The sequence below is a fragment of the Artemia sp. Qi Xiang Cuo genome, chromosome 5 (genome assembly GCF_049724085.1).
Source record: "Artemia sp. Qi Xiang Cuo chromosome 5, ASM4972408v1, whole genome shotgun sequence".
Taxonomy (NCBI): Eukaryota; Metazoa; Arthropoda; class Branchiopoda; order Anostraca; family Artemiidae; genus Artemia; species Artemia sp. Qi Xiang Cuo.
The window spans coordinates 59,251,326-59,267,821 of record NC_142798.1 but is presented as its reverse complement, the minus strand read 5'-3'; the positions used below and the strand labels follow the sequence as shown (position 1 = coordinate 59,267,821).

At 33.9% G+C, this 16,496-nt stretch overlaps 2 protein-coding genes across 3 annotated transcripts in view; one reads left to right on the top strand and one right to left on the bottom strand.

Moving 5' to 3' along the window:
* LOC148952329 (DNA mismatch repair protein Msh2-like) overlaps window positions 1-14,632 on the bottom strand; it is a 51,745-nt gene extending 37,113 nt beyond the window's left edge. The window contains exons 1-2 of the mRNA XM_089088932.1: window positions 14,465-14,632; window positions 5,628-5,832 (exon numbers count right to left, since the gene is read on the bottom strand). Coding sequence (XP_088945058.1) covers window positions 5,628-5,832; window positions 14,465-14,630 — 371 coding nt within the window. The 5' untranslated portion in view covers window positions 14,631-14,632. The remainder of the gene's footprint in view (window positions 1-5,627; window positions 5,833-14,464) is intronic.
* LOC148952328 (pro-neuregulin-2, membrane-bound isoform-like) overlaps window positions 1-16,496 on the top strand; it is a 188,018-nt gene that overhangs the window by 98,927 nt on the left and 72,595 nt on the right. The gene's annotated exons all lie outside the window — the stretch shown is intronic.

Sequence of the window (16,496 nt, the reverse complement as noted above, 5' to 3'; positions counted from 1 at the left end):
TTAAAAATAGGTCAATTGTCAGATATCAGAAAACTCCGGTGTCGACACAACTCCCCAGGGTCCGGAGGTAGGCGTTGTAAAATGTGCCCTCGGGGCATATATAGCTGTTATGGAAGGGATGCTTGTATAAACTTCATAGAGGGCTCATTTGATTGGATATTGAAAGTTTTAATTCACTTTTTATAAGTAAAAGTGATCGGAGGGCAGCTAGCCTCCCCCCACACTCCATTTATTTTTTTCCCAGAGGCAATTCATATAGTTGGTTTCGTAAGATAAACTTCCATGGTGGTTCATTCGCGTGGAACTAACTAGGTCTTATGCAATATTTCGATAAACAGGGGAGCGGCGGCCACCGAGCCCCCCCCCAAGCCCCTTTCCAAAACTATATAGGATTGAAAATTTTAGGTAGCCGTTGCATCAGATCAAATGTTTGGGATAGCCATTTTGTTAAAAATAGTTCAAAGGTCAGCTAACAAAACTCTGGTGTTGACACAACCCATCAGGGCCCTGGGACAGGCGTAGTAAGTTATGCCCTGGGGGTATATATGGTTCATCTGGAGAGGATTCTACTTTCTTTGTACATTTCATTTTATATTTAAATTTTTAAAATTCAAAATCTATCATAATGCAAATACCCCCCCCTCCTCCACGCCTTTTTTTCCCATAATGCATCAAATAAAAAATTTAATGCATAAATAAAATCAAATCAAAACTACTTCAAACATCATATATTAAAACTTCTGGGTTGACACAACCCCCCCTGACCCAAGGACAGGCGTTGCATGTTATGCCCTGGGTGAATATATGGTTCATATCGATAGTATGATCGTATAACCTTCATGAGCGCTAATTTTATTTAAATTTAAAAATTATATTTAAGATTTTTTTTTTAATCTATATAGATGGGACCTGTGCCCCCCCCCCGCGCCCTTACTTACCAACAACCCTCCATGAATAACTTGTATATACCCTGGTTTTTAAAAATTTTTCGAACAAAATATAGTATCCACTTCGAGGTTGGCACAAACCCCCAGAGTCCGGGGCCAAGTGTTTTAAGTTATTCCCGGGGATGTATAAGGTTTTTTTTTATGTAAGGAGTGCTCATGTAAACTTCAGAAGTGGCTCATTTGATTGGAAATTGAAAGTTCTTGTTTCTTTTTATGAGCCAAAAGGAATCAGAGGGCATCCCCCCCCCCCCACGCACACACACTGTTTTTCCAAATGCATCCGATCAAAATTTTGAGATTCCCAGTTTGTGTGAAGTAGTCCAACGATCAGATAACAAAAGTTTCCTGCTCAACATACCCCCCCCCCCAGAACCTGGGGGATGGGCTTTAACTTATGCCGTGGGGGCATATAAGGTTTTAGCGGAAGAGGTGGTTGTTTAAAATGTTGTGCGGACTCAAATCACAAACCCCCTAGCATTAAATCCGTATGAACAAATGCTCGTATAAACTTCAGAGAGGGCTCATTTGATTTAAAACTGAAAGTTCTAGTTCAATTTTATGGAGTCAAAAGAGATCGAAGGGCAATTAGCCCCCTCCCCTCCACGCCCAAATTTCCCAAAACCCTCCCCATGAATATTTTGATATAGCCAATTTTTTAAAAATAATTAAAAAATCATACAAAAAACAATTCGAGGTTGGCACAAACCCCTAGAACCCGGGGCCAAGTGTTTGAAGTTATGCCACGGCATATATAACGTTTTTATGTAAAGAGAGGTCGTATAAAATTCAGAACTAGCCCCCCTCTCTACGCCCTATTTTCCTCAAACCCATCCGACAAGAACGTTGAGAGAGCCTTTTTTTTCAAAATGGTTCAAAGGTCAGATAACAAAAATTCCGGTATCGACACAACCCCCCAAGGCCCGGAGGGGCAGGCATTGTAAGCTATGTTCTGGGGCCGTCGGTGGTTCTTATGAAAAGGATGCTCGTATAAACTTCAAAGAGGGTTCACTCAGAGTGAAAAAAGATCGGAGGGCAACTAGCCCCTCCCGCCCACCACGCCATCGGGTTTATCGGATGGATAAACCCAAACCATAAAAAAATTATGTGAACAAATTTTTAAAAATAGTTAAAACATATAATATTAAAACTCCGGGGTCGACACAGCCCCCCAGGGCCCAGGAACAGGCGTTGTATGTTACACTCTGGGGATATATATGGTTCTTATAGAAAGGATGCTCGTATAAGCTTCAGAGAGGGCTCATTTGATTGAAAATAGAAAGTTCTAGTTCCCCTTTTAAAGAGTCAAAAGGGACCCCAAGTTAATTAGCCCCCACCCCCCAACGCCCTAAGTCCCAACACTAATCTTATAAAAATTTTGATATACCCCTTTTTTTAGAAATATTTAAAACATCAGATAATAAAAACTCCGAGGTTGAAATAAACCCATTTTTTCACTTTCGTATTTTTACTTTGATACCAGTTTTGATACTTTGATGAACATTTGATTTTTTAAAAAAAAGTTTGATTTTGAAATAAGGATTTTTTAAAAACTGGAAACTTTTTGCAATCAAAAACGAACACAAATTAATTAAAAAAAACTTTCCGAAAAATAAGTTGTTCAAATAAAATTAAATACATTTTTTAAATTATTTTAAGCATATAAAAATACATTTCAAATTTAAAAAAAAACACGACCAGAAATTACTATTAAAGAATAAATGAAACCCAAAACGATCAGAAATTAAATGAACAATTATAGCAAAAAACATCCAACAAGTAATAACACGTTTCACTACAAACTCTTGTTTGTAGTGAAACTATATTCGTCTTGAAAAACTTTAAAAGATCTAGTAAATTATACTGAATATTTGATGCAGAATGATATTAATTGATGAAAGCTCATCAGTTCCAAATTTTACTATAATTTTAACGTTTGTTTTGAATATTAAGTACAAAGAAAATATTTGTCATAAAATTGGTTTTCAGTAAAGCGCCAATGACGCAGTAGATTTTAGACTTTTACAGTGAGAGAAAGAGGTGAGACCCAAACTCTTGTTTGTAGTGATTTGTGTTCGTTTCAACCTTGATTTGAATATTCAATTTAAGTTTTCCTCTTTCTAATATTTATTTATTAATTTACATTAATATCTATTGTGTGTATATTTGCATTGATTGTTTATTTGATTTCTGTTCTTGTTAAGTTTCATTTATACTTCAATAGTAAATTTTTTTTTTTCGTTTTAAGCTTGATTTTCATATTGAATCTAAGCATTACTCGCTTTAAGATCTATTTATTCATTCATGTTATTACTTATTGGATGTTTTTTGCTATGATTGTTTATTTAATTTATGTTTCTTTTGGGTTTCATTTATTCTTTAATAGTAATTTCTGGTCGTTTTTAGTTTAAATTTTAAAAATTAATTTTATATTCTTTTATTAATATTAAAATTGACTGTAAATTTATTTTAAAAAAAAAATTTTATGAAAGTTTTTTTTTATAATTAATAAAATAATATGGCAACATCAATGTTGTACTTGCTCGCATCATAACTTCGTTTAATTAGATTAATCAGTTCTAGTTTCCAGCAACAATAAATTTGTTACAGGATATAATATTCTCCATAACAATAACAGAACATCCATAATTGTTGTGAGTTTTTAATATAAACCATGATTCTATCAGGAAAACATTATATTTCTTAATTAAAAGAAAAACATTCAATAAATAAGCGTAGATTAGGTTGAAGTATTAGGTGAGGATAAGTTAAAGTATAGCTTGTCTGCATGCAAAATGTGTAAGCCTAATGTGAAAACATATAGCCTAAATTTTAAGTCTATAAATTCTAAGTCCAATACATTGCATCCCCAGTCACTTATCTTTGTGGCTATGAAACCAGTTTTCTGAGATCTAACCTAAGCATAATTCTTAACTGTAGGCTAAAACTCTAAACTAAAACTCTAAACTCTAAACTAAAACTCTTATCTAAAACTAAACAGCAACTCAAAACTAAAACTAAACTAAACTATAACTCTAACTAAACTCTTAACAAAAACTAAACTAACTTATAACTACATCAAAATAAAATATAAATATAAATATAAATATAATATAATACTATAATCTAAAAATATAAATTATCAAATAATACTATTACATAAAAATACAATAAAAATATAAACTAAAACTAAACTATAAATCTAAAATAAAACTATAAAAAAAAAATAAACTAAACTATAACTCTAACTAGAACTCTAAGATAATACTCTAAGCTAAAACTATAACTTATAAAATAAAACTATTACATAAAACTAAACTACAACTCTAAAATAAAAATAAAATATAACTATAAACTAAAACTATTAACTAAAACTAAACTATAACTATAGATAAAACTCTAAGATAATAAAAAAATAAAACTATAAACTAAAACTCTTAACTAAAAATAAACTAAAACTCTAAAATAAAAATCTTAAATAAAACTAAACTATAACTCTAAATATAACTCTAATATAATACTATAATCTAAAACTCTAACTTATAAACTAAAACTCTTACATAAAACTAAACTAAAACTCTAAACTAAAACTAAACTATAACTCTAAACTAAAACAATCAACAAAAACTAAACTAAACTATAACTCTAACTATAACTATACTATAATAATCTAAGATAAAACTCTAACTTCTAAAATAAAAATCTTACATAAAACTAAAATACAACTCTAAACTAAAAATAAAATATAACTATAAAATAAAACTCTTAACTAAAACTAAACTATAAATATAGATAAAACTGTAATATAATAAAAAAATAAAACTCTAAACTAAAACTCTTAACTAAATCTAAACTACAACTCTAAACTAAAACCCTTAACCAAAACTAAACTATAACACTAAACTAAAATTAACTAAACTATATATTGAGTGTGTTTCGTTTAATTAACAAGTACCTAAACAAACAATCATCTCTAGTAGCCAAAATAACATTTTTACTACTGCACTAGTTAACGTACGTACGACCAATTTAATTTAAATCGTGCTATATCCACGGTTTAATCCAGGGGTTACCCCCCCCCTGAACGGTTTGTCCTACTCGTAAAAACGTAACAAAAATGAATATGAAAATTTTTTTTATATGTTTTATTATACGTGAATTAATTTTTGATACGTGAAGATTTGATATACGTGATTCGAAGTTTTTTAGTGATTCGAAGTTTTTTTCACGTGATTCATGATTCGAGTAGAAGTTTTTCGCTTACTTTTTTAGGGGCAACGTTTAAGTACTTGGCAATGTTTCGTTTTCAATTTGTAATGTTATATTATTGCTTCTGTACTCATGTGTTTCTTCAGTTTCTTTTTATTTATTTACTCCTCTATTCTAATTTTACAGATATGTTGAAATTAAATTATTATTTATGCTATTAAAATCAATGCAGATTCGCTGATATGCAGAAGACTTGCTAGATTAACCAATCCTTAGAAGAAATAGAATAATAGAGCGCAAAAATATATGCTGTAGCTAAAAAAGACGAAAAACTAAAAAGTTTTTTGGTCTTTGCTGGTGGCATAGAAGAAGAAGTTTACAACTAGTCTATGAAAAAAGTCCATACAAAAGTTAGTCTACAAAAAGCATTATTATTTAATAGTTTATAACTATAACAGAGGACAAACTGGCTACCTGTAGTAATCTTGCAATGTTCCTTTCTTTTTCAGCATCTTCACAGCTAATTTCTGAAAATCAGGTATCCTCTTTAGCACATCTTCTGACAGAAAGGAGGAAACCCTTTGACAATTAATAAATGCTTGGACTAAATCTAGACGTGCCTCTAGTTGCAGGAGGTCAGTTAACGGCTGACGCACCCACTGTGTTAAAAGTCTGGATCCTAGAAATAGAGATTTTTTTATTATTTAATTCTTGAAAAAAAGAGATTTTTATATAAAAAAAATATGTATTTTTTATATATAATTCTTCTGCTGGATTTGACTATGAAATTTTACAGTTGTGTTAATTAAAATTTTACAATTTCTAAGGGGACGGAGGGGGGGGGGGGTAAGGTTTAAAAAATTTTAGTCTCCCCAAAAAATATTTTTTTTAAAAGGTTTTGGAAACAGCCCTCGTGTATAGCTTTTGGTTTTTGAGGGGACAGGGGTGGGAATACCTCCATACTCCCCTATGGTGGTCCTTGATCCAATTAACCTTTAAGTAAGGTGTGTATGAATACTACTATTAACGGTCCAAAATCTTGAAAAAAAAAAAATTGGCAAAATTTAAATTTCGAATTTTAATGAAAAATTTACAATTCACTGAAACAGCTTCACTTCGGGGAGATACACAAGGGCTGACAATCACACAACCGACCAACGATATTTTATACTGAATTCTAAGATAGTTTAAACACATTGAATTTGAAATAACTCTGGAATAGAAGCTATATCACGTACGTGGCCCTTATCAATCCATTATTAATCGTCTTTTTAAATTCTATCCATTTTCATTTGAACTATACAGAGCTTAACGATTTATCGTTTTTTGTTTGTGTGAGTTACTCTAATGACGACACTGCATTTCCATCACCTAAATTCAATGCAACAGAAAAACAAATATCTGATCAGGTTCCAGTGGCGGTTCTGGCCTCTCTGGCGGTTCTGGCCTCTCTCGTGCCCGGAGCAAAATCTTGATTAGCGTTCTCTCCCTTGTCTCCCAAAATTTTCAGGCCAAATTTTTTTTTATTAACAAAATTTTCAATTTAATTAAATCTGACTTTTCTTATTTTAGCCTCCGCAAAATCATTAATTATCTCGTCCCAGTTGATTGCTTCTAATTCTTATAGTTATTTTTTAATTAACGATAAATAATTTTGCACCTCTTTGCTTTTTTTCAATGTTATATTTATCAATATTTTAAAACCTGGCGGACCCCCCCCACCCCCGCACCAAAGAAGTGACGACAGCTGTGAAAATTTTTAAGATTGGATGTGCATCTGAAGTCACTGGGATCCCGGCCAAGATGCCGAAGACATCCCTTCGAGCCTTCGTAACTGTTTGGACTGCTCTCCTAGTGGTCGTCTGGAATAACGAAACAGTCCCAAAATATTGGACCAGGGGCATACTGGTCAAACTCTTCAATAAGGGCGATGCGCTAATCTGTGACACCTGGAGAGGCATCAACTTTCAACCGGGTAGGCTTGCTCTGATCTTATTTGTATTTTTAGACTAATGGTTGAAGAGTCCAGAGAATGGTACAAAAAAAATATATACATACTCTTCATTGATTTTGAAAAGGTTTTCAATTCCGTTGATTGAAAGATTTTATGGAAGATTTTTAATTTTTATAGATTATCGGATAAACTAATCAAACTGAAAATCGCATTCTATAAATATTCTGAATGTTGTGTACAAACAGAAAATGAGGAAACACCTTCCTCCAAGATAATGTCTGGTGTTAAATAGGGATTTGTTATATCCCCATTCCTGTTTGTTATTGTTATAGACTACATTCTATGGCAGTCATTAGGATCTGAAGTAAAGTACTGCAGTCGATAGATCTCTGACCTAGATTTCGCTGAAATAGTTGTTCTTATGGAAGAAGAGTAACAGCGACTGCGGCTGCTGATCGACGCCATAGATGAAAAGGCCGGAAAAGTGGGGCTTTGGCGCAGTAGGAAATGCTCTATGCGCTAGAAGCACCGCCTCATGAATATCAATTTGATGTACATTCTCCTTTATGCAAGTGAATGATGGAAACTAAACGTCCAGCTGGAGAAATACGTTCTAGCCCTCAAAAATATGTGCCTTAGAAGAACACTGAACACATCATGGCTGGAAACAGTCGCAAACATAGGAGTTTGCCTGAAAAATGGTCTACCATTAGTTAACGACCCTTTGAAATGTAAGAGATGGACGCACCTTGGCCACATCCTTCGTAGACCATAGGATTGATTAACATGTATACTTTATGACTGGTGCCCTGAAGGGAGGCGTAAAAGAGGTCGTCAAAGACACACCTTGCGACGGTAGTACGAACAGGATCTGAGTAGAGCAGAGATGTCTCTTCAAACGCAGTGGGAGGACGTCAGGGCTGCAGCTCAGTCCCATGATGTCTGGCGAGGTTTCGTACACGCCTTGTGCGCCAGTCCTGGCTCTGGAGGATATATGGTCTAAGGAAAATGACCTCTCAATACTGACCACAAGAATTGTAATTGCGAATAATATTTGATAGACAAGTTTTATGTTTGCGAAGACCCCTTCATCTCCGCATTGCGCAACTAATTCTAATACATCTTCAGGTTTCTTTAAGGAAATGTATCGGTGTTGAATTAGTTTCTTCATGTCTTGGAGTCCATGGGACAACTGAATAGGATCTAAATCACCAAAATATTTTACTTTTATTGCTAATTGCTTTTATTTTCAAGGAATAGTGATGAAGATACAGGAAAAATGAAAATTTTGGATTAAATTTGCTTGTACTTACTGCCAAAGGCACCCTCTACTTTATTTTAATAAAACATGATTTCAAAAATTACAAAATCATTATAGCTGTTAGATTATTTATTGGAAATTTTGCACCCTTAAAATTTCTGCACCCGGGCAAGTACCCCCTCTCCCCCCTAAACCTGCAACTGTCAGGGTCTTCACATAAGCTTGACCAATGCCCGCTATATGCCTCCTGAAAGCTCCAACTTTCTTGGGAAGAGGTATGAAATTGAAAAGAGGTAAATAATTCGAAAACAAAAATTAATTAGTCAAACGAATCGAAAAACGTAGAAGAGATACAAAATATCGATTTCAGGTCTCAAAAAAATAATTTTGTCTTCTGCGTTATTCCAACATGATATGATAACTAAGAAAGTTATTTTCAGAGCCAAGACAGATTACTTTCTGCATCTTTTTGTATTATTAATTAAAAAACTTTTTCCACAAAATAAGTTTTTCAAAGAAAAGTAAAGAACTCCATTAAACAAAAAATGAGCAAAAATAAAATCAAATAATCTACCAAGCGTGAAACTACCACAAATCAGCATCGATAAATAAACGAAACCCAAAACGAACAGAAATTAAAATAAATAACCGAATCAAACTCAGAACGAGCAGAAATTAACATAAGTTGGGCGCAAAACCCTTATGCCTTCCCAAGGCCAGAACAAAAATTTCACTTTACTGAAAAAAAAATAAAGGTTTTTAATTTTATAAATTTAATAAATAAAATAATATTAAAATTTTTATTATTAAATATCATTATATGAATATTAAACTGACAATGAAAATTTGTTTTTATTTTTTTAAGTAAAGTGCAAATTTTGTTCTGGCCTTGGAAAGGCATAGGGGTTTTGCGTCCAACTTATGTTATTTGACGCTCGTTTTGAGTTTGACTAGTTTATTTATTGTAATTTATGTTCGTGTTGGGTTTCGTTTATTTATCGATGCTGATTTGGTGTAGTTTCACACTTGGTATATTATTTGATTTTATTTTTCTTAAGTTTTGGTTTAATATAGTTCTTTACTTTTCTTTGAAAAAACTGTTTTGTGGAGAAAGTTTTTTTTAATTAATTTCTGTTAGTTTTATACTTACATAGTCTTTTCAGGTTAAGAGAAAATAATAATTTAAATCTTTTAGTTTTTTTAAGACTATAGTTTGTACTGCTATTTGTATTTTGAAGAAACATTTTCAGCAATTTTTAACAACATACACCCTTTTAAAAATCTGGACACAAAATAGTACTGTTTAATTCAGTTCCATACCTCCTCTAGTTGACCTGAAATGAAAAACTTGATACCATTCGCAAAAAAAATCTGTTTACTTTCTTTGATAGCTTGGATACACTTACGCTATTTTGATTTGGTTAAATTTTAATAGCAGATGTGTTCGGGGAAAATGGTGAGCGTGAGAGGGGCGTTAGTCACTATCCAATCACTTTCAACTATTAAAAAAGGCACTAGCCCTTTCAATTTCCAATCGGATGAGCCTGTTTTGAAGTTTCTACGACAACGCCTTCTATAAAAACCTTATATACCCCCGGGGCATAACTTAAAACCCTTGCCCTGAGGGTTGTGGGGGAGTTTCCTCCTCAAAAAAAATATTTTATATATGTAAATCAACTCCGCTTAAAAAATTGGATATCACCCATTTGTGATTCGTTGTGTTTGTGTAATTTTTGGGCGTGGGAGGGGAGGGCTAGTTGCCCTCCAATCACTTTCGACAATTAAAAACGGCACTAGCCACTCCTTCGATACGAAGTGCCCGGGTTCAGAGAAAAAAAACTCAATTGTGCCCACATCGTTCTTTATGGTAGGCAGCGCGCTAGCGCTCGGGTATAACTTATAACCCTTGCCCTGAAGACTGTGGGGCGAGTGTTCTGCTCAAAGGTATAATTTCCTGAACTTTAAACTTCGTGGAACAAAATGGCTATCAAAAAATTTTGATTGGATATGTTTGGGTAAATGGTGGGCGTGGCAGGGGTGTTAGTTGCCTTCCAATCACTTTCGACTATTAAAAAGGGCACTAACCATTTCAATTTCGAATCAAATGAGCTCTTTTTGAAGTTTCTACGACGACGCGTTCAGTAAAAACCTTATATACCCCAAGGGCATAACTTACAACCCGGGCCCTGAGGAATGTGGGGGAGTGTCCTCCTAAAAAACATAATGTCTATATGTAAATCCACAGCACAGAACAAAAAGCCTCTCTTAAAATTTTGATTGGATTTGTTTGGGGACCTGGAGGGGGAGAGAGGGGGCTAGTTGCCCTCAAATCACTTTCGACTATCAAAAAGGGCAGTAGACCTTTGAATTTCCAATCGAATGAGCCTTTTTTGAAGTTTCTACGACAACGCCTTCGATAAAAACCTTATATGCCCCCAGGGCATAACTTACAACCCGTGCCCCGAGGGTTGTAACCTTGCCCCGAGGGTTGTAACCTTGCCCCGACAAAGATTTCAATTAAAACTTATATGCCCCTAGGGCATAACTTATAACCCTTGCTCTGCAGACTGTGGGGGGAGTCCTGCTCTAAGATATAATTTCCTGAACTTTAACTGCATGGAACAAAATGGCTATCTCAAACTTTTGAGGGCACGTATTTTGGGAAATGGTGGGCTTAGACGGCGTGTTAGGTGCCTCCCAATTACTTTCGACTATTAAAAGGGCACAAGCCAATTCAATTTCTAATCGAATGAGCCGTTTTTGAAGTTTCTACGACAACGCGTTCTATAAAAACTTTATATGCCCCCAGAGCATAACTTACAACCATTGTGCTGAGGGCTTAGAGGGGGTTGTCATCCACAAAGACCTAATTTCCAGAACTTAAAACTACGTTGAACAAAATGGCTATCTCAAAATTTTTATTGGATGTGTTTGGGAAAAAGCTGGGCGTCAGAGGGGGGTTAGTTACCGTCCCATCACTTTCAACTATTAAAAAGGGCACTAGCCCTTTGAACTTCTAATCGAATGAGCCTTTTTTGAAGTTTCTAAGACAACACCTTCTATAAAAACCTTATATGCCCCCAGGGCATAACTTAACCCCCTTGTCCAGAGGGTTTTTGGGGAGTGTCCTCCTCAAAAAGATATTTTCTATCTGGAAATCAACTACGCTGAACAAAATGGCTATCTCAAAATTTTGATTCAATGTGTTTGGGGAACTGATATTCCTGGGGGGGGCTAGTTGCCCTCCAATTCGACTATTAAAAAGGGCACTAGCCACTCCAACTTCCAATCGAATGAGCCCTTTTCGAAGTTTCTACGACAACTCCTTCGATACGAAGTGCCCGGGTCTGGATAAAAAAACAACACATTGTGCCAACATTGTTCTTTAATTAGGCAGCGCTAGCGCGCTGTCTATGATTTGGCGTGTTGGCGAAAATTTGTTTTAGTGTTCGAAAAGTTTGAAAAATCCAAAGAAAATCTTCTCATTTTCACGTTGTCTATACTGGAGAAGGGTTTCAAATTTCATCTCTTACGTTTCAGGCTATCGAATCTGAGAAAAAGAAATCTGAGATAATACTATGTTTTTTCCGCGGTTGATATCTTAAGAATTAAGCTTTTAGAGACAAATTTTCTCACAAGCTTTGGGATCCAAGTTAGGGATAAGGAGTCCCTTAAGTGCAGCTATGAATTTTTCCTTTGCCTAGGGTCACCTTTCTTTTTTAGCAGTTTTCTCTAGAATTGCTCAGCCATGAAAACCTTTCTACCTGGCACTGCACCAATCTGTTTCGGTATTGAAGCCCCTTATAATATATTAATAAATTAAACCGTTTTTTGTATTTATTTTATAAAAATTATCTTTTGTGCTCGTGATCGGCTTCTGGCTTAAAAAAAAAAAAAAAAAAATAAATAAATAAAACGCATAAAACAAAACAAAACAGAAAAGAAATCACAACCAAAATAACCTGAACTGAAAAAAAAGTACTAAAGAATAAATCAAAAAAATGCTTATCCATACTCTTTTGGCATTTGAATTATGATATAGGATTTTTGTGCGTTTTTTTTTGCAAAAACTAAAAATAACTATTACAATCGACAATAGAACGTCACAAAAACATTACCAGACAATAAGATTTATGTTTCCTGTGAATTTTTTGTACGTTTTTGTACGTATTTTGTACGTTATTAAGCTCTCCTAAGGTTTTAAAACATCAACAAAAGACAAAAGTTTTGCTATTATCCTATAGCCGAAGTTCAGTTCTATTCATCTACCGAATTCAATTTATGAAGTTCGGTGTACAGGGTTTCTACAGATTAAAAATACGTTGATATTTGATGGAAAATGGTTTAAAATTGAATTTTTTCCTTTTTCTTTTTTTTTTTAGCTAGTCTATATTATTATCTAAGAAAAAGTCTGAGTAATATAATTATTATGGATTGGTGAATGGATAGACATGAAATCAATGAATACAGTGATATATGTATCTTGTCCTTTTGATCTTTGTCGCAAAGTAACCGGGCCTGGAATGAACATATGCCTTATTTATATCGCTATTTAAGACAACTGAACGTAAGCTAATTCAATGTAAGCAACTGAAACAAATATTTCGTTAGTTTGAAACAGAATATGACATCTATGGAGGAAAAAAAACACCATTATCAGGCAAAATGCAAAGATCTTGAAATGCATTATAATAAATGTGGTAATGATCGTCCCTGTGTCACTCCAAATCATTAGAAATGCAAAATGCAAAGATCTTTAAATGCATTATAATAAATGTGGTAATGATCGTCCCTGTGTCACTCCAAACCATTATAAATATAGATTAATTAAACGAAAAAGATGTTTCGCGTCAAAATGGTTGAAAAACTAGTTCCTACTTATAGTACTAGTGGTTTCTGATAGTTCCTTTAGGGAAAAAACGATAAATTACTATTTGATCTAGAAGTCATCAACACAAGCAAAAAGCCCCAAAGAACAGTGGAGAAAAAACTGGCCCAAATTTTATACGTTTGCTTTTATCTTTTTTCTTCCACAGCAAAAAACAATTGAAAGCAACTGATAATTGAATTTAAAATTACTACTTGAAAACTTTTTTAAACTTAAAAGAGGTAGAAACAAAGGTATAGGTAAAAAACGATAAATTACTATTTGAACCCGAAGTCATCAACACAATCAAAACTCCCCGAGGAAAAGTGTGGAAAAACGGGACCGAATATTATTCATGTGATTTTATCTGTGTTCTTTCACAGCGAAAAACTATTTAAAGCATATTGAATTTAAAAATACTACTTAAAAATTTTTTCCACTTCGAAACAGTAGAATTTTTTTTTAAGTTTTAAAGAACATCTTTTTGATTTTGTTGTTACTTAGTTTAAAGGTTTGAAAATTTCTCACTGAAGTCAGGGCTTTGGTACCCGGGTAGGCATTAATTCGAGTCAACACTGAAGGTAGCAGATTGCTAATTTCCAGACTTAAAATATTTAAAGCCAGATCAGAAGCTTTTTAGTTCTAGCACCATTTGAGAAAACATATGAATAGAATAGATGGCATGACAGTATCTCTCTGAATACCAGCATGAACAACCATCTATAATTTCTCACAAAAACAAATATTTTAAATCTTAAGACCAAACAAAGAAAAAAACCTTTATGATTATTATGACGTCACATTTCTGGTTCTGGGGGGGGGGGGGATTACATTACCAGACATTTGTCCCCTAATTTTTCTTAAATACTATTGACTTTAATTTTCTTATTGTAAAAGTTTCAGAAGTAATGGTTCAACTGGTACCCTTCATGCATGGAAGCATTATCATGTCATCTACGTGTTCATTCAGCAACTGAAATGTCGACTTGACACCCTGGAGTGTTGGCTCTAGAAGGTCTTAATTCTTTTTTATTCTACGTTTTCTTATTGATTTACCTGAAATTCGGAACTAGCAACTGGCTTGCCTGTTTTTAGATAGGGCTATAGTTTAAACTTCTCAGGTATCAAAATGAGCAAGCTGCAGCAACAACTAGATATTCAGGGAGGTTCTACCCATGTACCGATGAGCCGACTTGAATATACCGGTAAAAAAAATATACATAAATTACCTTGAGGTGTTTTGCATTTATCAAGTAGCCCGACTAGACTGTGAAGAGTTGGTTGGCCCGGTGTTGGCAATACGTTTAGAGCCTTTATTGCATTTGAATCAAGACGCATATACCGTGAAAAGTCAAAAGTGGATATTTTAAAGGAATTGAAATTCGATTCATCCATGAGAATCTAAAAAATGAAATATTACTCTTAGAGAAAAAAACATCTTAAAAGCCAAGACAGCCTAATAAAGAAAAAAAAATTAACATTAAAAAAAGGACAAAAAAAATGCTGTCACAGCATTTCAAAATAAAACAAAAAATATAGCATCTCAATTTACTCAACTTATACTATTAAAGGGCCAAAGACCTTACCGTTGGCTCTGAAGTAAGTACACTTAATAGAAACTAAAATCCGCTGATGATGGGGATGAAAAGGAGACTTAGAGGATTAAAACACATGGTGGCACTGAACTGAATTAGACTGGATATTGAGCTAATTTCAGAAATCCCCTCACAGAATGATTCCAGTCATTAAAAATTCAAAGTCAATCGAATTATAAAATCATTGGCAGCACAGTGCTGCCTAAGTAAAAAGCACCGTGGCCTCTACGTAGTACTTTTTTTTTCCACCAAGGCGCTTAACATTGAAGGAGTCGTTGGTGGAACTTCGAAAGGAGCACATTCAAATTTAAATTGAAAGTTGTAATGTCATTTTTAAGAGTCAAAAGGGCCTGGAGGGCAACCAGCCCACGTCCCATGTCCCCATTTCCAAAAATACACCCGATCAAAATTTTGACATTGTAATTATGTTTAAGCATAGTTGAAAGGTCCAATAGTTATGCCTCTGTGTCAACCCCCCCCCTCCCACAGGCCAAGAGACAAGGACTGTAAGTTATGCAATTCGGCCTACGATAAAATAGAGTAGGATAGGATGTTTGCTGTCAGGAAAGGAGGGCATTCTTAATCCTTGGTGTGCAAAAAGGCAAAGGACATTCAGGGTGAATATTTCAGGATACGTTGGGGGGATTGTTGAACTAAATCAAAAACATTATTTGTATTGTACAAATAACATTATTTGTATGTAGTAGTGTTGTAACTGGTAAAATTGTTCACGGTAAAATTGGGTATTTTACCTATTTTACCGGTATTTTACCGTGTATCTTACATATTTTACTGACATATTTTACGACGCCTCATAATTTTCAGAGCACAAAAGCGCAAAGAGGCTGACAGAAATAGGATTGAATATGATTTTGTTTTGTGTATAGCTGTGTACCCTGGTTTAAAAGGCGGTTTGCCTGACTTAGGTCTCTGGTTATCAGAACGATAAAGTGTATTATAGTACAGGTAATTATAATTTTAAAATTGTGAAATATTAGCTGAAATAAAATTACATTAGTTCTGTGAACTGTTAAAGGTAGAAATACAAGCAAGATTAACATATGACAAACAAGAAAAAAATAGTAGTATTAAATAGCCGAGAAAAATGAGGGTAATGTCAGCCAGCGGACAAAAAGGAAGCAAAAATGATAGAGGCAGATATTTCGTCAGGGACTTCCACCAAGCCGTCTTAAGTGATAAAAAAAAGAAAGAATGAAAACTAACCTTTTGAATTAACTCAAACTGAGCAGAAGAAAGACTGAATCAAGCATACCAAAAAACCATAATGAAAGAAAGATTATTCACCAATTAGATTGGGCAAGGATTCTCTGCTTAGAGATTGACTTACCTTGTCTACTGACCTAATTTTCATTAAAAGTTTGGTCAGATGATCTTAATTTAAACTGAAGAGAAATGCTATTTGAACCCTTTAATTTTAAATTATTGTAAATTGGTTTTATAGGAATATCTCCAGTGTCTCTATTTAAAGCAAGGTCTTTATTTGTGGATTTTTTTAATTCCAATTGCCTTCCTAAAAGAATGTTGGAAGACATTTGCTTCAAATATTAAAGTTGCCTCATCAAAAAGAACTACATGATCTGGACTTTCAACAATATGGAGGGACAAAGCAGAATCAATATCCTCATTTTTATTTTAAATTTCGCAT